Source organism: Haliotis rufescens, unplaced genomic scaffold, assembly GCF_023055435.1.
Source record: "Haliotis rufescens isolate VD_foot unplaced genomic scaffold, xgHalRufe1.0.p SCAF_22, whole genome shotgun sequence".
Classification (NCBI taxonomy): Eukaryota; Metazoa; Mollusca; class Gastropoda; order Lepetellida; family Haliotidae; genus Haliotis; species Haliotis rufescens.
Genome location: NW_025963913.1, coordinates 730,477 through 754,015, shown reverse-complemented (window position 1 = coordinate 754,015; position 23,539 = coordinate 730,477). Strand labels below are relative to the sequence as shown.

Below are 23,539 nucleotides of genomic sequence, written 5' to 3'. Positions count from 1 at the left end.
CATCTGTTCCTAGGCAATTGGATTGTATAACTATTAGCAATTTCTAGAACCATTTTCCCAAAAGACAAATTTAATTTATAGAGATTTGGTTGACTCCCTTCAAAAATTAGTATCTTTGTTTTCGCATTACTTAAGTTAAGTTTACACGTTAATCCTAAAAAGTATCGAGTATTTTGCAGTACATAGGGTGTTTGCTCGAAAAGAACAGCATCGTCGTCAAGAAGAATGATAAACTGTATCCAAAATATAATATTATAGTTACCAGCACAATTAATCTCAATGTTAACCCCTCGGCAGCCTTCAGATATTAGGTAGGGTTCAATGTCATTTAGGAATATTTAAATAACGGAGGCGACAAGTTCTCTCCCTGTCTGACACATGTCTGGCGACATATTGTTTGCTTGTACCAGTGATTATATGTAACCATACATATTTTTCACTAAAGTCAGGAATTTACTTACAATATCACCGAAGTCCCAACCTCCAAATAGTGTCGAAAAGCTTGGTAAAGCCAATAAATGAACCACACAATTTCAGTTTCGACAATTTTAAAATATGCATTAGTGAATTTGGGAGGAAAATGTTATTTACCGCCATAAACCCTTTTTCGAAAACCCGCCTAAGCTGGGAATAAGATACCAATCATAAGATTCAAGAACAACGTGTCACGTGATTGCTCTCGTGCTGACATTCTTAAATTATTTAAGTAACGACAATTGATTTTTATAGTCTGAACCATATAACAATTAACATATATGAATACGTGATCCCAGTGCTGATTACTGGGTTGTATTCCAAAGACAAAGGAACACTTCACGTTCAGGCTCAAACTTACGGGAGACAGGTTGGCTTAGTGGTTAGTGCTATACAGACTATAGTTCTAATCACACATGGGAACGATTTGTGAAGTCAACCGGTTTCTAGAGACCGTGACACTGAAAGCGACGTGCGAGAAATACCCGATCGTGTTTGAGATGTTCCCTGATCACTGAACCGTACTTACTCAACAAGGGAGATCGTCGTTTGAAATGCCATTAGTGTAAATGACGTTCATCGAGGTTCATAGGACATACTACGGCAGATACAGACAGCATGTCTTGGCCAATGTGATGTACTTGCAGGAGACCTTTTAACTCAGGTAGGTAGGTGTTCTTTATAACCCTTACAGACTGATACACATATTTGGGCTCACTCGGTCTGTGTATTTTCCCACGGTGGAGTTCACAGTCACACCTCGTGTGTTGAGATCATACGATGTCGTGTCGGGCGATCGCTTCCTTACATATCAATATCATGTTAATGCTTCGGTCGTTTCAGGAAAGTCTGTCAAGAATAACAGATAGGTTATGTGCTGATAGTCTATAATACATAACGTCACTACACGATGTCACTGATAACGACAATCGTGGTATTTCATATTTACAAGTAAAATTACCCCAGATCAAATTGTTTATTTACCAGAAGTGAATGTATCGTCATCGTGATATCCTGTTACGTGTGAAAAGCGTTCGGAGAAAGAAAAAAAAAACAATTTTTAAAATTTTAGTTAAGGAATGAGCTCGTTTCCTGTCCCGTCTGGTCTCGTGGAAACACGAGAGTAATGAGCTCCCTCACCAACAGGTCCGGTTATTGTGGGTATCTACTCGTCCGTGTCAAAACAGTTGGACCGCTCACAACTTGGAAAAAAACACCTCGAAGCTATGATGTTCGATGTTTCACCTGTGACTAATAACCAGATAATAAACTTATAACCAGAAAGGAGACGGACGTCGCATGGTGACAATATTTGAGGACATATTGTCCTGCAATCGATACGTCTGTTAAGATAAGCAATACCGGGTACGTCTAGTACATCGCGGGGAGGGGGCGGGGGTCGTTTCAAATGTGCTTCATTCTATATGAAGAAAAAAGCCGGACAGGACAGCTTGTATTGAAATATTTCGATGTAGTCCGATTTTAACAACCATCTGCATTTTGTGAAGATGCATTGCTGCTTGGAGATTAAGACGATTAAACTATTCAGGGATTTTCTATAAGGGGACGTATAAGGGTGTAAAATGACTCGTAGTCGGAAGAAACCATTGTCCATAGGGCATTGTGCTGGAACAGAAAGCAACACTCTTATGACGTAAGGTCCGCAGCTCCTTAGGACCAGAGGACAATGGCGCCAAGTTCTGATCGCCCCAGGACATCTCAGCCCCAGTAGTCTAAGGCGCAGCGATTTGCTGTGCAGAAACCTATGCAGAAACCTTATGATTGTGGGTTCGAATTCCGGTTTGCCCCGATTACGTTTGTATATTTGTCAGCACCATACCCGTGCTCGTGGGTTTCACCGAAGTGGTAAACGTCTGAGACCTGCATCACTTCGGGCTTTCCTCCCACGTTAAGCTGACACGCCGTGATATAACTCGAATACTGTTAAAAGCAGCGTTAAACCCAACTCACTCACTCACTCACTCACTCACTCACTCAAGACTAGCATGGGAACCCCAGGAAGAGGGGCTCTCATGACAATATTTGTGTGAGAGTCGGCTGTTAACAATGCCGTCTTTGTATTAATCTATCGTACGGTGGTACTTTATTACACAGTGGTTTTTGTTTGGTAATATGATCTCCGTTGAAAGTCTTCAAGATTAGCCATCCCCAGTCCTCTCTGCATAAAGCGGCATTCATACTTGCGTTAGTAGCTGTGGTTATCCTTAGGGATATTAACGTAGCCAAAATAATACTAACGTGTCGAAATATGTCAAAAAAAAGCTTGACTACGTCGGACAACGTTTCTATATCAAAGTGTTACCAGGAAAATGTCAGTCAAATTACAGACAAGTACGTTGTACTAGAGTGAACAACATTGAAGTACGGAAAGGATGCTACGCATCATCTACGTTTTCCTACGTTAAGCTACGTTAGACTACAGTGGCTAGTACACTCAGGTAAGTTTAACTACATTTAAAAGCGTTACATTACGTTAAACTAGGGTAAACAACGCCCATTAAGCGCAAAAAGTACAGGGTATATAAAGAGTGGCTTTCATCATTCTTTCACTTTTGAATTCCTGACAAAGCACATATATTTCATTCCTTTCGTCATTTTGGTCTTAGTTAGGGTTAGCTTAACTAAAGTCTAGCTATGAGGAAAACAAGAAACAGGAGAGGTCAAACCCCAGCTTCTGACATTGCTGAGGTTACTGAGGTTCATGAGAATCCTGAGGTTCCTGATGTTTCTGGGGTTGCTGATCCGATCCATGAAGACTTGCAGGATATTGATAAAGTTGATGCCACTCCCCCAGATCCAGAAAGCTCTCAGAGTTGCAATGTCCAGGAAGAGGCAGCTGGCGCAAGTACAGGCACAAGCGAGGACTAAAGCAAATGCACATGTACAGCAACAACAGTCCCAACCTCATCCACATCTGCTGTCACAGACACAAACACAGCATCAGCAGCCCAAACCATCCCTCCAGTCACATCATCCACCAGTGGGGACTACCAGATGGCTTCAAATATTGCGGTTTCACAGCAGCAACATTGCCCAACGGGATAGATGCTACCCTGGCAGCATGTTTATCAACCGCAGCAGCCGCAGCAGGGACAGTCAGAGCGGTCTTCAAGTGCACCTTCTTCGCACTCTCTACAGGACTTCCTTTAATTCTAGAGTGGAGGTTTTGAGGAATGGATTGACCTTTGTTCCTGTTTGGCAACCACTGTCACCACTGCCTGGAGGATGAAGACTGTTGATGCTTCCCTGTATTTTTATTTTGTATGTTTGTTTGTATTTTAAACATAAAGTTGAAATAAAAAATACAAATGTGATGTTGTTGATATGATATGATATGAAAACAACCAAATTATTAACTAAGAGAGTTATGCTAACAAACCAAAAAAACCTGCTTGTTCCTATTGAAAGGCCATTTGAAACAAATTCTGTAAATAAGGTCCTATTTTCAAATATAGATAGAATCTAAATTGAAAATAGATGTTGGAAGACCCTCATTTCAATTAAAGGTAAAGCTTATGTATAGTTAAAGCTGCTTTACTGTATTTAATCGGTCAAATCTTAACCTTTAAAGGTTTTCAAATATTTTGATAGAGACATCTTTGCTTAGTATTCACGCAAAATCTGAGATCATTTTGTCGAAATTTAAGGGGTGAAAAGGAGGGTCAGAACTATTGGGTCGTACTCTACATACCTTATAGCACGTGCAAAAAGGGTGTGTGGTCATAATAAAAATGACTATTTGTTTCCATTAAAAACTCGAACATGACAATTTAACTACTAAATGAGGTAAATAGTTTCATTTCATGAAGAAAACGCAGATGATGATTTTAGTCTGAAACCAAACAGTAATGCAGCTTTAACGTGCAATATAGTTAATAAAGTTTTATTTTGACTACATGCAGCTCCCTTGGTTCATGAGTTGGCATAATCAAATGTAACATTCTGATAAAGATATAATTTCAAAGAAATTGTTCTGTCTAAATCACCTTTATCTTGTTAAGTTATAATATGCCTTTATTTAACATGAGAGTTTCTTTCAAAATCATTAATTCCAAGTACCATATTTTGAAAAGAAAGGTGTGAAATTACTTTGTAAATTTTATATTTTTCTAACATCATTATTGTTTGTTCTTGTTTAGGCTTGAATATAACAAAACTACAAGGACACAAACAAATACAAATGCACAGGTCTGATATTTTAATGAAAGCTGGTACAAGGGCATTAACTTAATAGAGTAAAACATGGTTCTTCACATTGCCCTTAAATTGGACGTTCAACAACAATTCAGTATTGGCGAAGATGTTTATCCTGCCATGGAACCGACCCTGCGGGTGAGCAAAGGTAATGTTTCAGGTAAATCCGCTGCTTCTTGGCTGCTACTGTGTCGGGCTTACCCCAATAAGTGTGATTCATGTCCTCCAAGTTGGCTGTGTCCCGCCAGGCACCAGGTACCAAGTTGTGGTTCGCATCTTCCTTGTCCAGGATCATGACATCATTGGAGGGGTTCCTTTCTCTCAGGCAGTTGTGCAGCACCACACACGTTCTCACTATCAAAGATGCAGTATCTACCTGAACCCGGAGAGTGCTAAGCAGACACCTGTATCTGTTTGCGAGTATCCCAAAGGCTTTCTCAACCACACGATGGGCTCTCGAAGAGCGATAATTGAATACTAGCTCATCGTGTGCCAGTCCCCGGCGAGAGAATGGTTTCATTAGCCAACTCTGCATGGCAAAGGCATCATCTGCAATGATGTAATAAGGTATATCAACATCATCAAATGGTAAAGGCTCTGCATCTGCTATACCCAAGATTCCCTGTTGTATTGGTTGGTGGAGGGCACAGTGGTTCCATATTTGGCTATCGAAACTACACCCAACATCACCAACCTGAATCCATCGGAATTTGTCATCTGCATCAACCAGGCCCGGTAATACAATGGAGCAGAACCCCTCGTAGTTATAAAACGTAGAGCCTGAATTGGAGGGCTTTTGTATGGCGATATGCTTGCCACCAAGAGCACCCAAGACATGTGGAAATTGCCATCTTCCTTGAAATCTCTCTGCCACTTGTAACCAATCTTGGGGTTCGATAGGAGTCTTCATAACCTCGGCTTCCATGACATCCAAAATAGCCCTACACACGGAAACAATAATCCCTGAGATGGTGTTGTGGGCAAGTCTGACATTAAACATCAGTGAGTGGTATGAGTCTCCAGTAGCCAAGAACCTTAATGTCACAGCCAGCTGGAGTCCAGGAGACACAGGATCGCGCCATCGGGTCCTATTCTTGGTGAGACGGTCCTCTACCCTTGCTAACAGTTCACTCACTCTGTACTCGTCGACTGCCTCCATGGTCTAGTGGATAGGTCGTCTGTGTAGGGAGCGGGAGGTCGGTGGTTCGATCCCCGGCTGCTTCACATGTAAGAAGTTAACAATTGTACTTGTTGTTACCCTGCCTGGCGTTCGACTTTAAGGTGATAAAACAAGGACTGGTCGGCTGGGAGTCAGCATTCTGTGTCTGAGTATGGTACCCATGTTAAACTGCGGCGTGGTTTCACAGTGGTCTCGCATGATAAAACCGGCATTAGTTCGGGAGTGGAGTAGTACTGGTGTAACAAGCTACACAGTGCATAAAAGTGAAATAATCTTGAACGCGACGTTAAACCGCTTTTCACCTCACCTACCATACTGTTCTATAGCTTAAGAACAACCAATTGATTTTCAGACGTTGGGGACGGGATTTTGGTTGGAGAATTGGGCTTGATTTTCGAAACGATCGTAGCCCGAAAATTAGCCTTCGTCTTTTTGAAGCGTCAATTTGAATCACCCAGTTTAACCAAATGAAATGCAAATGTTTGAACCTAAAGCAGATTATTTGTTTGAATAATATCTATGGCAAAGTATGCCACCATCTTGGATATAGGTAAAATAAACTTACGACAGGTATGGGGCTATCTTAGTTTTACGACAATCTTAGGGCTACGATAGTTTCGCAAATCTAGGCCCTGCGACATATTTAAGATAGTTTCGAAAATCTATCACATCTTAAACTTAAGATATCTTAGAACGTAAGTTCTTAAGATTTATCCAAGCTAAGATCGTTTCGAAAATCTAGACCCAGCATTTTTGTTTTATCTTAAGGAGCTTTATTATGTTTTCCATCATAGAGTTTTTAATAAATTTTAATTGAATACAAATTGTATTTTTTGGAAATCAAATGGTAGCTCCCTTAGGGTCCGTGCTCTGTGTTGTATTTTGTCAATGGCCAGTTTTCCCACAGCTGCCTATCTCTACTTGCAGAAACATCATGGACTGCCTCGTCTGCAGCAATTACATATTTGAGACCGTTGCCGTAGCAACCGTTTGAGCGATCAACACGTGCAGGATGTACACGATAAGTGACCAACCAGCGGTAAGCGCCAAACCACGTGGTCGCAATGCCTACGTCACAGATTCATCATCGATGTCATCCTCAGTGTATGACAAGGTATGGTCATCATATATTGAGGTGTAATTGTCATATTTCAACCCAGAATGATAAATCCACAGTTCGTGACATTTAAGTACAAGGACGAGGATTCGGAACAAAGATACAGTATCTATAATTTACATATATCATATTTCACACCGGGAGATAAAAATGCTTTTGCCGTCTCAAAATGAGAAAGAACATTTATGAGGGGATAAAAACAGAAATTTATTATCCTCCCAAACAATTTTAATTAGAAAACAATAAAACAACTTTTTACAAATTCTTTTTGGCCGACTGTTTTTCAATTAGGTGAAATGAAAAGAGGATTTATCACCGCTGTTCGTAAGAAATGGCGAATGTTACGTAAAAAAATCCAATCCAACAAAAAAACAATAAATTATCTTTTGGTATCTTCGTTGCTAATGTTTGTTTTGGATTCATTTGTACCAGTACTAATCTGGCTGTTGAATTTGTTTGTTTCCGAAAACTTTGACCACCTACATTGAATTTTAGTCCAGGAAATTTGTAAAACAACTACTAAAAAATGAAAGGCCTAATATTTAATAAATAAAGAAGGTTGTGCTGAATTTTGTGAAATGTAAAGAGACATATCACTTTTATAGTGTCAAATAAGTATATTTTGATGAAGTAAACAAACATACATTGTACATCCAAAATAATATTGATGTAGAAATATATAAACCAATAAACCAATAAATATCCAAACGCCCTGAAATGACATTAAAAAAAACCCACCCCCATATCCTTTCAGGAGACCCCAAAGACGAAGTCAGGGGCGTCCTCCGAGACTATGGAGCCTCGGGTCGTGTATGGCGTTGACGAGAACGAGGAGCGGGGCAACTGGAGCGGGCGGATGGACTTCGTGCTGTCCATGCTGGGATACGCCGTGGGGCTGGGGAACATCTGGCGCTTCCCCTACCTGTGTTACAGGAACGGAGGGGGTGCCTTCCTCATCCCCTTCATCCTCATGCTGGCTATAGTCGGCATGCCGTTGTTCTTCATGGAGGTGTGTCTTGGGCAGTTCACCAGCTGCGGGCCCACCACCTGCTGGAACTTCGCGCCTCTGTTTCAAGGTAGGTGGGACGTTGATTAACGCACGTGGCAAGACGTACCGTATTCGACGTAAAATGCGCCCAGGGCCCTCTCAAAATTAGAAATAGGGTGTCTTAATAGAATATAATTTTGGTGAGATTAAAACGAGGTTGAAAGATTGTAAATTTTGTGGTTTATGCCGACAGCCTGAAATGATATAAAAGAAGAATGTGTGTGTATTATACACGATAGATATATTTTCGAGAATTGAATTGTCCATAATTAAGGGTGCATATAACAAACGAGTGCGAATAAATAAGTCTTGTGTACATTGATCAATCGGAAAGGGTGCTAACTGGGATTGTTCACTAGCCAATATATTAGCAAATAACGCCGTGGGCCCTTATTAGAGCGGGGCGCTTATTACGTCGAATACGGTACTTGATGATTGGGGTGGGCATGATAAGTCGGATTTCGAGATTTCCCCTTGTAGTTTTGGGAAAGAAATATAACAGGTTAGACTAGCTTCTAGTCTCTAGAATGAACATGCCTTACAGAAAAAACAGTTGTTGAATTAACTTAATAAAAATATAATAAAAAGGAGCCCAGAGACTCTCTTCGTCCTGATACTGCAGTGATCTAGACTTGCCAAACATTATAGCCTTGCATTGGCTGTAGTGGATATATTTGAATCAGAGTCTGTATGACAGACTTAAAGATGTCGGTGCCCAGAAATACACTCAATACCCTATAGACAGTCACCTTGTTTTCCACACAGACAACAAGCACCCGCTGATGAAAAACCTTCACACCCTCCAAAATGTTGACTGGTGCCAACTGACCAAATTTTTGAGTATTTCCAAAGCAAACTGACCAGAATTCCTATCTCCTCCATTGAAAATTACATTGAATCTTGATTGATTTCAATGGAGACCGGCCCGAATGTCCGGCTGGAGATATTATTTCCAACTGGTTGGGAAGAAAATTTGAATCTTGTCAAGGCAGAAATATGATACCCAGAGATGCTCAGTTGCTACCATCCGTTTAAGATACAGGGAGTCTGTCTGAATGGCATACATTGAGTTTGAAATAATGTGGTAACAGATACATGTACATTTAACAATGGCAAGTACATCCCAGCATAATATACTCAATATTTCCGCGTTTTGGCCAATGTTGGCAGGTGAAAAAAACTAGTGCCATAATCTACAAATATTTTCTTTATGTACAATGTAGGCCGAAGAAAAGCCTAGCGTCATAAAAAAATGCACATATCTTCAGTCGGCTGGGGAAAAGAAAAGCGGTTTATAATCTACCAATATTCCATGCATACAGTGAGTGATTGAGGTTTTACGCCGCTTTTAGCAATATTCCTGCAATATCACGGCGGGGGACTCCAGAAATGGGCTTCACACATTGTACGCATATCGGGAATCGAACCCGGGTCTTCGGCGTGACGAGCGAACGCTTTAACCACAAGACTGCCCGACCGCCACCATGTTTGTTGGTTTGTTGTTTAACGCCGCACTAGGCAATATTCCAGCTATATGACGGCGGTCTGTAAATAATCGAGTCTGGACCAGACAATCCAGTGATTAATATCATGAGCACCGATCCACGCAATTGGGATTGATGACATGATGATGTATCAACTAAGTCAGCGAGCCTGACCAACCGATCCCGTTAGTCGCCTTTTACGACAAGCATAGTCACCCGCCCCCATACATGTACACAGTGAGGGTGAGGTAAGACATATCACACAGAAAGCGTCCATGTAGACAATATGAGTGAAATAATCTTTTTCTTCCTCCCAGGTGTGGGGTTCGGCATGCTGATCTGTTCCGGCCTCGTGTGCATCTACTACAACGTCATACTCACCTACGCCTTCTTCTATCTGTTTGCTTCATTTACGAGTAGTCTCCCTTGGACAACCTGCGCGAACGACTGGAACACTGACGGTAAGGTGTACACATGTTACATTCAATGTGTATATGACTGACATTTTCAAAATGCCAATATATTACAATCATTTTACAGTTATCTTTTCGTCAGATTGACCAAAAGTTTGATATAAGTGCAAAATGGCTTTATAAACATCACAGTAGATTAATTATGCTAGATTTAGATCCCAAATACTTTTAAAAATATACATTGACGATCGGTTTCTTTTAATTCATATCGGTGTGGTCGGGTAGCCTAGTGGTTAAAGCGTTCGCTCGTCACGCCGAAGACACGGGTTCGATTCCCGACATGGGTACAATGTGTGAATGATATTGCTGGAATATTGCTAAAAGCGGCGTAAAACCATACTCAATCACCCCAATTTCAATTCTATCATTTTCAGTCACTGGGTAAAAAAATATATCATAAAATATTTTTCGTGGGCTTCGCCAAAATGGTAACGTCAAAGGCTTTCCTTCCACACGAAGCGAACTGATGTGACTGAAATTAAAGCCAACTCACTCACTCACTCACTCACTCAGCAATATTCTAGCTATATCTTGACGACCTGTATATAACTGAGGCCAGACAAACCAGTCGCTGATATCATGAGCAACGTCCCACGCCGTCGGGGTACGATGACACGCAATCAACCTAGACAACCCGATCCAATCCGGCCCGTGGCGCGTCATGCGCAGTTGGGGCCTATATTTACCCGGCTTCCAATCAGATGGCTATAGATGTAATAAGGATGATATAAATATTACAGACTGCAGCCTGAACCATCCCCTGACGACCTGCGCGGAAGGGGGGACCCGATACAGCAACGGCACTTGCTACACCGACGGCGAATACAGCGGCGTGTGGAACAACTCCTTGTTCAGCGAGGCCGGCCTCAAGAGGACCTCGCCGTCCGAACAGTACTGGAAGTAAGGCTACAGGGAGATGTTTTACTCACATCATAAGCAACTTCTTGCACGAAACCTTAGAATTTCCAGTACTATTTTTGTCAATGATTTGTTTGTTTGTTTGTTTGTTATTTAACGCTGCACTCGGCAATATTCCAGTTATACGACAGCGGTCTGTAAATAATCGAGTCTGGACCAGACAATCCAGTCATTGACGATGGCATGCATCAACCAAGTCAGCGAGCCTGACCACCCGATCCCGTTAGTCGCCCCTTACCACAAGCAAAGTCGCCCTTTACGGCAAGCATGGGTTGCGGAAGACCTATTCTACCTTTTATCGTTTGTCAATGAATGAATGAATGAATGAATGAATGAATGAATGAATGAATGTAATACATATCTTTTAAAGTTCTTTAATTTTGTAAATGAATAAATAAATTTCTTTTGCTTTTCTTTAAATTTATAAATATTTAAATAAATAACAAGAAGAAATTTTCATCTGTGCTATTGTTTTTCATATCCTCATGAGGGGCGGTTGGGTAGTCTAGTGGTTAAAGCGTTTGCTCGTAAGGCCGAAGACCCGGGTTCGATACATGGCTACACTGTGTGAAGCCCATTTTCCGGTGTCCCCCGCCATGACATCGCTGTACTGTTGCTAAAGGCGGCGTAAAACCATACTCACTAATTCTTATCCTAATGAACTTCAATAATGCCTGTCAGTCATTTAATCGCATATACCCTTGAATACCGTGCAATAGTTTGACTACAGTCCTTCATGCATTTCCTGATTAAGCAATTTCTGATTTGTCAAATCAATTAATAATAAAGTTCCTGAGGTCCAATGTGTTGAGCTTTTTGCTGAAAACAGACCATGTACCTTGAGGCTCTTGGTCAAATACAACCACGATATATGAACTGTGTTTATGTGACGCCATTGTTTGCAGCAACTACGTGTTGGGTTTAAGCAGCGGTGTTGATGAGCTGGGCAGTCCCCGCTGGGCGTTGACCTTGACCTTGCTACTTGCTTGGATCGTTGTCTTTCTCTGTCTCAACAAGGGTATCAAGACCACAGGCAAGGTAGGTAACTCTTTATACGATAGTGACCATACGTGATCGTACTGTCACAGGAGATACTTATTTGAAAATGTATATTGCAATATTCTATATGATCAGTGTCGTCCTGTATGTATTTGGTGGTAAAGCCGATGTGTTGTGGCCAGGTGGTGTACTTCACGGCGCTCTTCCCCTATGTCGTCCTCGTTATCCTGTTCTTCCGCGGGGTGACGCTGGACAACGCGTGGGAGGGTATCTACTTCTACATCGTGCCCCGCTGGGAGAGGCTGGCAGACGGCAAGGTGAGTCGGGGAAACGGGTGTTCAGGGGAGAGGGTGTTCAGGGGAGAGGTTGTTCAGGGGAGGGGGCGTTCAGGGGAGAGGGTGTTCAGGGGAGAGGGTGTTCAGGGGAGAGGGCGTTCAGGGGAGGGGGCGTTCAGGGGAGGGGGCGTTCAGGAGAGAGGGTGTTCAGGGGAGGGGGTGTTCAGGGGAGGGGACGTTCAGGGGAGGGGACGTTCAGGGGAGGGGGTGTTCAGGGGAGGGGGTGTTCAGGGGAGAAGATGTTCAGGGGAGGGGGTGTTCAGGGGAGGGGACGTTCAGGGGAAGGGTGTTGAGGGGAGGGGGTGTTGAGGGGAGGGGGTGTTCAGGGGAGAGGGTGTTCAGGGGAGGGGGCGTTCAGGAGAGAAGGGGGAGGGGGTGTTTAGGGGAGGGGGTGTTCAGGGGAGAGGGTGTTCAGGGGAGGGGGTGTTCAGGGGAGGGGTGTTCAGGGGAGAGGGGGTTCAGGGGAGAAGGGGGCGGGGTTGTTCTGGGGAGGGGATGTTCAGGGGAGGGGGCGTTCAGGAGAGAGGGGGTTCAGGGGAGGGGGTGTTCAGGGGAGGGGGTGTTCAGGGGAGGAGGCGTTCAGGGGAGGGGGTGTTCAGGAGAGAAGGGGGAGGGGGTGTTTAGGGGAGGGGGTGTTCAGGGGAGAGGGTGTTCAGGGGAGGGGGTGTTCAGGGGAGGGGTGTTCAGGGGAGAGGGGGTTCAGGGGAGAAGGGGGCGGGGTTGTTCTGGGGAGGGGATGTTCAGGGGAGGGGGCGTTCAGGAGAGAGGGGGTTCAGGGGAGGGGGTGTTCAGGGGAGGGGGTGTTCAGGGGAGGAGGCGTTCAGGGGAGGGGGTGTTCAGGGGAGAGGGTGTTCAGGGGAGGGGGCGTTCAGGGTATGGGGCGTTCAGGGGAGGAGGCGTTCAGGGGAGAGGATGTTCAGGGGAAGGGGTGTTCAGGGGAGAAGGGGAGGGGGTGTTCAGGGGAGAGGGTGTTCAGGGGAGGGGGCGTTCAGGGTAGGGGGCGTTCAGGGGAGGGGGTGTTCAGGGGAGAGGATGTTCAGGGGAAGGGGTGTTCAGGGGAGAAGGGGAGGGGGTGTTCAGGGGAGAAGGGGGAGGGGCTGTTCGGGGGAGGGGTGTTCAGGGGAGAAGGGGGAGGGGCTGTTCGGGGGAGGGGTGTTCAGGGGAGAAGGGGGAAGGGGTGTTCAGGGGAGAGGGTGTTCAGGGGAGAAGGGGGAGGGGGAGAAGGTGTTCAGGTTAAAAGGTGTTCAGGGAAGAAGCTGTTCAGGGGAGAGGGTGTTTGGGAGAGGGGGGGAGAAGGTGTTCAGGTTAGAAGGTGTTCAGGGAAGAAGCTGTTCAGGGGAGAGGGGGGAGAGGGTGTTTGGGAGAGGGGGGAGAAGGTGTTCAGGTTAGAAGGTGTTCAGGGGAGAGGGTGTTCAGGGTGTTATGAAAAAATGGCTCACATATTCCTTACTCCACACACAGCCAATCTACGACAGTACAGAAGTTCTATATTGAATGTCTGCATCTGATGCATTTTTCTATGATTATACCTGCAGGTATGGCGAGATGCGGCCGTGCAGATTTTCTACTCCATGGGCCCCGGCTGGGGAGGTCTCATTGCACTGTCCAGCTACAACAGGTTCCATAACAATGCTCTCACGTGGGTGGACTTCGCTACATCGATCTATTTTCTAATCGCTGAATCTAAAAATATAAAATTCACAAGTACTTGCATATCCTTCTTTACTGTTTATTTTAAGTACAAAGATCAGTAAAACTGATATGACCATGCATAATTAACAACTGCTGCATTAATTGCAATGAGTCGTAATGTCAGTCGTATCATGTTGCTGACCTGTGTGTATTTTCAGCGACTCTCTGATTGTGTCGCTGGGGGACAGTCTCACAAGTATATTCGGAGGTTTTGTGATATTTTCGTATCTCGGATACATGGCCGGGAAACTAAACGTCGACATAGAAAATGTCGTGAAAAGCGGTAAGTTTATGACCAACTGTTGAAAATAAGACATCTATCAATATATAATAGATATTTGAATTAGTATTGTTATCATCATGAATGCATATTACAGTGGGAGTGAGGTGGTTGCCACAGTATTTCAGTGATGTCAGCTTGATGTGGGAGGTAGGCCAAAGGTGTTGGAGATCTTAGACGTTTAGCACTCTGGTAAAGCCACGAGCACCGGTATGGTGCCTGCAAATCAACGATCATAATCGGGGCGTATCTGTATTCGAACCCACTGATCAGCTGATCCTGGCACAACTAAGTGGCGCAATCCCGAACACCGAATTTGCTTCACCATTAACCACTGAACTAGCCAAGGACGAACATAAACTGGTGTATCCGTGTTTGAGTGGGTTAAGACGATTTTTCCTATTTATTATCCTGCAATCTCGACCAAATGTCCAGTTTAAAGTTTATCCAGCCTTTTAATTGTAGTTTCACGTGAAAGTTATCACTTTTTATCCCCCCAGCATATAATGCTGTGGATGTAGTCATCATCTGGTCCGTCTGTCCGTTTGTCCGTCTCTATTTCGTTTCCGGAGCATAACTTGAAAACCGTGAAAGATATTACATCCAAATTCGTTATGTGTTAAACAGGGGGTGAAGTGGTGCTTTTTGCTATTTAGGATTTAAAAAAAAAAAAAAAATTGTATACAAGAAAAATGTAGCTGAAACGAAGGTTCGTGTCCTTTCCTGAGCAGAACTAAAAGAACTATTCACATTTTTCATCCAAACTTTGTACGTGTACTTTCAGATTTAAAAAAAATAAAATCCATAGCAACAAGGTTTACTTAAATCTCTAAAACTAATAGTTACTCTTGTTTTGAAACTGTACACACACAAAGAACAGGTAGTCAACTGATGCTTTTTGCTATTTAGGGATTTAAAAAAAATTATATTTTTCCGTTTCCATGGAAACCATTTTGGCTTTGATCATATTGGTGTGTATTTGACTTTGAAATGCAAAGTTTCAAATCCCAATTCAATGATATTCTTTTGATAGCTCAATAACTACCCTTGTATACGGACAGACAGACTAGATAGACTCATCAAGTTGGACTTACAGTAACAGTCAGATGATTTGTTGTTTCAAATGTGTAGGGGCCGGGGGATTTGTCACCTGATGACTCTTGTTATTAAAGGAAAACGTCTTGTGTAATATTTACGTTATATTCGGCACCATGGGGGCCTCTAAACCTGTCTGTTAAATACCATCAAGAGGTATAGTCACTCTGTCCTATACTATTAGTTTCCATGGGACCGCCTCCGTGGTCTAGTGGGAGAGCGTCCGCCCGACCGCGTCATACCAAAAGACGTTAAAAGATGGTACTTGTTGTTACCCTGTCTGGCGCTCGGCATTAAGGGGATAAAACAAGGACTGGTCGGCTCGGAGTCAGTGGGGTATTCATGTTAAACTGCGGCATGGTATCTCAGTGAGCTAGCACAAAAAATCGGCATCAGTCCGGACTAGTACAAGCAGCCACACAAACACACACGCGTACATGTGTACACGTCGCTATATAAGTGCAATAATCTTGGACGCGACGTTAAACCCCATTTCACCTCACCTCACCTAGTTTACATGGCATGACATGTTCAGCTGGGCAGCTACAAGTATTATCTTTGTTCTCCAGGGGCTGGCCTTGCATTCATAGTGTACCCGGAAGCGGTTGCGTCACTTCCGGCTCCACCTGCGTGGGCCATCTTGTTCTTCTGCATGCTTATTACCCTGGGACTAGACAGTCAGGCGAGTTGTGTCCTTCTATTAATTCTCTGCATGTTTACAACTATCATCTAGTCTTTGAAAGGCATTTAGAAGTGAAACACATAAGGAAGAGAATTTATGGAAAGCAAGTTCCAACCTAATTAATGTAAAGTGTTGACTTCCATTGTCTATTGCTAACCACCTTTCAGCGGCAATTATATGGTGGCTTCCCTTGTAAAGTTTCCACCTTTGTTATCTGATTACTTTGTTGTTCTTACATGTACATAAAGGCCGCCTCCGTGGTCTAGTGGTAGAGCGTCCGCCCGGAGAGCGGATGGTCCGGGGTTCGATCCCCGGTCGCGTCATACCAAAAGCCGTTAAAAGATGGTACCTGTTGTTACCCTGTCTGGCGCTCGGCATTAAGGGGCTAAAACAAGGACTGTTCGGCTCGGAGCTAGTATACTGTGTCTGAGTGGGGTATTCATGTTAAACTGCGGCATGGTATCTCAGTGAGCTAGGACTATAAATCGGCATCAGTCAAGACTAGTTCAAGCAGCCACACACACGCGCACACACGTGCATGCACGTCGCTATATAAGTGCAATAATCTTGGACGCGACGTTAAACCCAATTTCACCCCACCTTACATATATATGCTCTCTGCCTCATGGCATTCATTCACCTGATGGAGTAAACATATACTCCGAAACGTTGTGTTCCTCATAATAAAGAAGTTGACATACATAAGTTCTCTTCCTTAACCATTAACTACATATGACAAACCTCAAACCGAAGTCGTTTACGGCTTTGGACGAAAATGTAGCGTTCATAAACAAGTATTAAATGAATGTTTGGCTGGACTGACAATAGTACTGCCTTCAGCGTCAGTGACTAAACTAACGTTAAATGTTTTTAACACTTGGTTAACCGCCTCGCATAATGTTGTCTGTTTAGCCGATTGTGTAAAATGTCTTCCGCTTCAGACGCTCCACATGTAGTTCAACTCCGTGTCTGTGTTCTTCAGTTTGCTCAGGTGGAGACGGTTCTGACTGGGACACTGGATCTGTTCCCTCATCTGAGAGCCCGCAAGACGCTCGTCATCCTCTTCATCTGTATCTGTATGTTCCTCCTGGGACTTCCGCTTGTCGCGCCAGTAAGTGTTGTGTGACTTCCGATTGTGACGCCAGTAAGTGTTGTGTGACTTCCGCTTGTGACGCCAGTAAGTGTTGTATGACTTCCGCTTGTGACGCCAGTAAGTGTTGTGTGACTTCCGCTTGTGACTCATGTAAGTGTTGTGTGACTTCCGCTTGTGACTCCTGTAAGTGTTGTGTGACTTCCTCTAGTGACGCCAGTAAGTGTTGTGGGACTTCCGCTTGTTGCGCCAGTAAGTGTTGTATGACTTCCGCTTGTAACGCCAGTAAGTGTTGTGTGACTTCCGATGGTGACGCCAGTAAGTGTTGTGTGACTTCCGATTGTGACGCCAGTAAGTGTTGTGTGACTTCCGCTTGTCGCGCCAGTAAGTGTTGTGTGACTTCCGCTTGTAACGCCAGTAGGTGTTGTGTGACTTCCGATTGTCGCGCCAGTAAGTGTTGTGTGACTTCCGCTTGTGACGCCAGTAAGTGTTGTGTGACTTCCGCTTGTGACGCCAGTAAGTGTTGTATGACTTCCGCTTGTGACTCATGTAAGTGTTGTGTGTCTTCCGCTTGCGACTCATGTAAGTGTTGTGTGACTTCCTCTAGTGACGCCAGTAAGTGTTGTGGGACTTCCGCTTGTCGCGCCAGTAAGTGTTGTGTGACTTCCGCTTGTGACGCCAGTAAGTGTTGTATGACTTCCGCTTGTGACGCCAGTAAGTGTTGTATGACTTCCGCTTGCGACTCATGTAAGTGTTGTGTGACTTCCGCTTGTGACTCCTGTAAGTGTTGTGTGACTTCCTCTAGTGACGCCAGTAAGTGTTGTGGGACTTCCGCTTGTCGCGCCAGTAAGTGTTGTGTGACTTCCGCTTGTGACTCCTGTAAGTGTTGTGTGACTTCCTCTAGTGACGCCAGTAAGTGTTGTGGGACTTCCGTTTGTTGCGCCAGTAAGTGTTGTGTGACTTCCGCTTGTGACTCCTGTAAGTGTTGTGTGACTTCCGCTTGTGACGCCAATAAGTGTTGTGTGACTTCCGCTTGTGACTCCTGTAAGTGTTGTGTGACTTCCGCTTGTGACTCCTGTAAGTGTTGTGTGACTTCCGCTTGTGACTCCTGTAAGTGTTGTGTGACTTCCTCTAGTGACTCCTGTAAGTGTTGTGTGACTTCCGCTTGTGACGCAAGTAAGTGTTGTGTGACTTCCTCTAGTGACGCCAGTAAGTGTTGTGTGACTTCCGCTTGTTGCGCCAGTAAGTGTTGTGTGAATTCCACTTGCAACGACAATAAGTCTTTTGTAAGTTTCCCTTGTCACGCCAGTAAGTGTTTTTGGGGAGTGGTTTCATTGGTTAAGAGTTAGTTAAACACTTGTCGGCGTTATGTCAACTTTATTAAAACAGATCTTAGTTCTCGGGGCCGCCAAACACGGATCTGAGGACATGCCCTTACGGGTCACGTCAGACGACCTTCCATCTGACCAATCAGAGCGTCGCTTACCAGATCGGGAAACATTCGTGACCAACTCGTGTTATTCCGGGACAAGCCGAATTCCGAAAGGGGCGAGTGGTGACGAATGATCGGGAAAGTAACAGTCGGAATGTGTTTTCTAATCATGCAACCTCGAAAAGGTTATCACGGTTCCGTCAAAATCATAGTCTGTGTCGTTTCAATGGAGTAAACAATTGAAACGGAAGGGACTTTCCATAGCCCGTGGGAGGTCCTGCCATACAATCCCGGCCATCGATAAGACATTTTATTATGTACAATTTTCAAATTTTGAATCAGTATTTTTCAAAGCGTAGTCTGGAATGGTAGTCGTCAGTTTGAAACGCGTGCCGTAAAGCTAAAAAAACTACTTCCATAATGTCTAATGTCGACTTCTTGTTAGTCATTTCATTGGTAGGTCAAAGTTCGCGAAAGGTCGTTCTCCCTTGACCTATAGTGGTGTGTCGTCAGATCTTTGTGTTCATACATGACCTTCACCATCATGTCAGTTTGTGACCTTGACCTTTTTGTCTCCCAAGGGCGGGATGTACTGGCTGCAGCTGATGGATCACTACGCCGCATCCTGGTCACTGCTGGTGATATGCCTTACCGAGAACATCGCCGTCGTCTTCATCTACGGTTGGTTGAAGCATGTGTTCTTACCACGTTTGAAAACTTAATACACTTTCTCATAAAAGTAGGGGACACGGGTGGCCCAGTCGTTTAAGGCGCCGCGATTCGCTGTGCAGTGTTGTGTCCCTTGGGCACGCTAGAAGTCTATGATTGTGGATGGGAATCCCGGTTCGCCCTGATTATGTTTCTAGGTTTGTCAGCACCATACCCCTGCTCGTGGGTTTCACCGAAGTGGTAAACGTCTGAGACCTGCATCACTTCGGGCTTTCCTCCCACATTAAGCTGACACGCCGTGATATAACTGGAATACTGTTAAAAGCGGTGTTAAACCCAACTCACTCACTCATAATAGTACTGACGGTTATAGTTCAATGACAAATGGGTGCGATGGGGTTACCAGATGGTTAAAGCGCTTTCGTCACGTTGAGGGCCCAGGTTCGAATCCCATTTGTTGTGCCCACGTCCTTGATATTGCTGAATAATTCAGAAAGCATTTTTCTCACGCTATTCCAAAATAATGACGAAATGTTATATCTAGGATAGGATGCACATGTTACAAGTCACGACTTGCGCCAGTATTTTACAGGGGCACGCCATAGATCAGTCATGATGTTGTTTGCTTGTTTGTTGTTTAACGCCGCACTCAGCAATATTTCAGCTAAATGACGGCGGACTGTAAATAATCGAGTCTGGACCAGACAATCCAGTGATTAATATCACGAGCATCGATCCACACAATTAGGATCGATGACTCGCATCAACCAAGTCAGCGAGCCTGACCACCCGATCCCGTTAGTCGCCTCTTACGACAAGCATAGTCACCTTTTACGGCAAGCATGGGCTGCTGAAGACCTATTTTACCCCGGATCTTCACGGATCTAGTCATGATGTAAACAAACGAAAACACATGATAGGTTGATTGTAACGTAAGGTGTCCGAACAAATAGGATGGAGTGCGATGTTTCATCCGCCAAGTGATTCAGCTGTAATTATACTCTCTCAGGTATCAACCGGTTTTTCAAGGACCTGGAGGTCATGATGGGAAAGCCGCCCTCCATTTGGTGGAAGATCTGCTGGGTCGGTCTGAGCCCAGGCGCCATTGTGGTAAGCAGACGACATTTGTATCCTTATACAGTGTGTGGATTGTTCAGATAGTTTCTTACAATATTTGTTTGTTTCTTTGTTGTTTAACGCCGCACTCAACAAAATTCCAGCTATATGACGGCGGTCTGTAAATAATCCGAGTCTGGACCAGACAATCCAGTGATTGACATCTTGAGCATCGATCCACTCAATTAGGATACGATGACATGCATCAACCAAGTCAGCGATCCTGGCCACCCGATATTTAACCACAAGCACACTTGATGATTTAAGTGTGGATTTTGTTGTTGAATAGCATCATAGTGGGTGAAATATCCTTTTAATCTGAGACCGGCCTCCGTGGTCTAGTGGTAGAGCGTCCGCCCGGAGAGCGGAAGGTCCGAGGTTCGATCCCCGGCCGCGTCATACCAAAAGACGTTAAAAGATGGTACTTGTTGTTACCTGTCTTGCGCTCGGCATCAAGGGGCTAAAACAAGGACTGGTCTGGCTTGGAGTCAGTATACTGTGTCTGAGTGGGGTATTCATGTTAAACTGCGGCATGGTATCTCAGTGGGCTAGCACTATAAATCGGCATCACTCCGGACCAGTACAAGCAGCCACACATATATGTGCATGCACGTCGCTATGTAAGTGCAATAATCTTGGACGCGACGTTAAACCCAATTTCACCTCACCTTCACCTCACCTTTTAATCTGAATGTTCTCGACATCCCACGTATTAGTTAGCTCGGTCTTAAAAAACACTGGTATTTTAACCATAGGACCTATTGCGATACATAAACAGTAAAATAACTAGACCATCTGTGAATAATAACGCTTCACGGATTCTGTTTCAGTTCATTTTCCTGTTTTCCCTGATCGAGTACAGCCCGGCGAAGTACGACGCCTACACCTACCCGGCGTGGGCTGAGGCGCTGGGGTGGATGATGGCCCTGCTGTCCATCCTTATCATCCCGGTCGTGATGATCTACAAGATCAACAAGGAGGACGAGGCAGACTCCCTGCTAGAGGTACATGCACTGTCTACACTGCAACCTCGGGTATCCGGACGATGCAATATTCATCAATTATTAATATTAACGGGCCTTGATATTTCACATTACTGGAACATGTAAAACAATACCCACTCACTCACTAATTTCAGAAGCTGAAGTTGTTGGTCACACCGACACGTTCATGGGGTCCAGCTCTGGTCAAACATCGGCGACTGGTCAAATATGTTGAGGGTTTCGTCATCGATCCGATGGCGGAGAAGGCGGTGATTGGCTACGTGAATCCGGGCTTTGGGTCCAGCTCTCGGACCAACAGCATGTCAAGGGTAGGTGCCCCCACTTCTATTAGCACGTGTGTTGGATATCTGGAATCTGTCGACTTAGGGAACCTCTGCATAACATGCCAATTGTCCATCAAGGCTCACATAGAGGTCTTGAACCCATATGTTGTGCTAGTGTCAATGTCACAAATTATAAAAACAACAACTTTGATCCTGATAATCAACACGGCATGACATCATAGTTTACATGTGACGTCACTTGCTTGTCACGTCACAATTGACCTTGTTCGTACTTCGTGTAAATTACTAGACCAGACTTTTATTCTTTCTTTTTTTTGTGTGTTTACGGATTTCTAGTCCCAAAATGCGCGTCGCTGTGTCAAAAAAAAGTTAAACATAAAAAAGTCCCAATTCAAATCTATTTTTGGATTGCCCCCAAAAGCTGTAGTTTTTAAGATAAATTTTAGAGTTTTGATAATGGTATTTTTGATAAATTATTTATATTGTTAGCGACAGTAAATGAGGTATTTTTCACATTTTACTGTAGGTGGAATGGAGAAAACATACGGCACCGGGTCAATCTATCCAGCTTAGTGTCTACAAGTGTTTTCATATTTTAACTACTTTGTTATTTCAGATGAGCGCTGGAGCTTCTCTGGGAAACCTGTCGCGCAGCACAGCTCACTCCAATGTGTCACACGTATCACAAGTGTCATTCGAGTCTACCGTTTAACCTCACTTTACTACCTTAGGACACATATTAAACACTGGATGGGTAGGACGATGTCTTGGTATATCATCTGCACTAACGATTTGGTTACGCAAATACCATTGTTGATTACTAACATTCGGTTTCGTACAAAACGCAACTAAAAATTGATTCATCGAAAAGTGGTAAATTAGAATTAAATTATAACATAACCATCACAACGCTACGTTTTTTAAACATGATATTCGAGTTACCATGGCAACAGCACAAAGGATGTACGTGTTTTCGTGGGTATTGATGTGTGTCTATAGGTATCCATTTTAATCTTGTGCTGGTGTCAATGGTTTATGTGTTCAACATTCATATCGCTACATCCAGTTCAAAATGAACCAAAGTCTAACTACATGTTGTTTCGTATGTATGTAGTTTTTGTGTTTACAAACAACATAAATATTCAAGGTATCAAACGTGTTTCTAAACTTTGAGCTGCATACATGTCTTACGTTTTGTTTGGGGGCACGGGTGGTCTAGTCGTCTAAGGCGCCGCGATTCGCTGTGCAGAGTTGCGTCCCATGGGCACGCCAGAAACCTATGATTGTGGGTTCGAATATCGGTTCACCCCGATTATGTTTCTAGGTTTGTCAGCACCATAGCCGTGCTCGTGGGTTTCACCGAAGTGGTGAACGTCTGAGACCTGCCTCGGGTAGGTGAGGGTAGCCTAGTGGTTAAAGCGTTGGCTCGTCGAAGACCCGGGTTCGATTCCCGACATGGGTACAATGTGTTAAGCCCATTCATTAAGCCCAACTCCGGACAAGTGCATTGAACAGTTAATTTCACCATGGATAAACAATATTTTCTAAAATCCCACACCACTGCCTAAATGACTAAGGTCATTTACATTTTTCCCCGTTGTATATTTTGTTCTGCCATTAACCTATGTCGATTTTCATCAAAGAATAAACTCCATATTTTGGCTACCCGACCGTGTTTGTCTCTTCATTGTTCTGTATTGGTCGTCCTGCACGGTTACAAAGAAACCAGTACCCGCGCATACCCTGCCACTTAAACCTTACACTCTGGATTTAAGATTCACAGACCACGTAGCGCGATACCTAATGTGTACTTCATAAATTAACTGCTTGCAGTGGCGATTACATGTCATTGCTCCAGAGCACACCGAAACACGATGTTTCTGAAAGGAATAAATATTTAGTAATCAAACAATTAGTCAACCCCTGTGATTGAGGCCTTCAAAGGGTGTTTG

The 23,539-nt window shown here is 44.0% G+C and overlaps 1 protein-coding gene across 2 annotated transcripts; it reads left to right on the top strand.

Annotated features, from left to right (window-relative positions):
- The first annotated feature begins 972 nt into the window (after positions 1-972).
- On the top strand, positions 973-22,907 carry LOC124117370 (sodium-dependent proline transporter-like). Of its 2 annotated transcripts, none has more exons than XM_046479200.2 (16): positions 973-1,142; positions 6,797-6,983; positions 7,741-8,062; positions 9,836-9,979; positions 10,732-10,891; positions 11,815-11,947; positions 12,091-12,225; positions 13,779-13,882; positions 14,094-14,218; positions 15,880-15,992; positions 16,975-17,103; positions 19,096-19,195; positions 20,193-20,293; positions 21,130-21,303; positions 21,438-21,611; positions 22,204-22,907. In XM_046479200.2, exons 2-16 carry the CDS (start codon positions 6,882-6,884, stop codon positions 22,297-22,299), a joined length of 2,112 nt encoding a protein of 703 aa, XP_046335156.2. In that variant the 5' UTR covers positions 973-1,142; positions 6,797-6,881; the 3' UTR covers positions 22,300-22,907. The 2 variants fall into 2 exon arrangements, with proteins under 2 accessions (XP_046335156.2, XP_046335155.2); XM_046479199.2 differs by having other exon boundaries at positions 974-1,138.
- The last annotated feature ends 632 nt before the right edge of the window (positions 22,908-23,539 follow it).

Excerpts from the sequence above, each read along its gene's own strand:
- LOC124117370 (XM_046479200.2), top strand. The coding sequence starts at position 6,882 with ATGTACACGATAAGTGACCAACCAGCGGTAAGCGCCAAACCACGTGGT. Across the intron at positions 8,063-9,835 it reads CTTCGCGCCTCTGTTTCAAG|GTGTGGGGTTCGGCATGCTG; the intron begins GTAGGTGGGACG and ends TCTTCCTCCCAG. Across the intron at positions 14,219-15,879 it reads AGAAAATGTCGTGAAAAGCG|GGGCTGGCCTTGCATTCATA; the intron begins GTAAGTTTATGA and ends TTTGTTCTCCAG.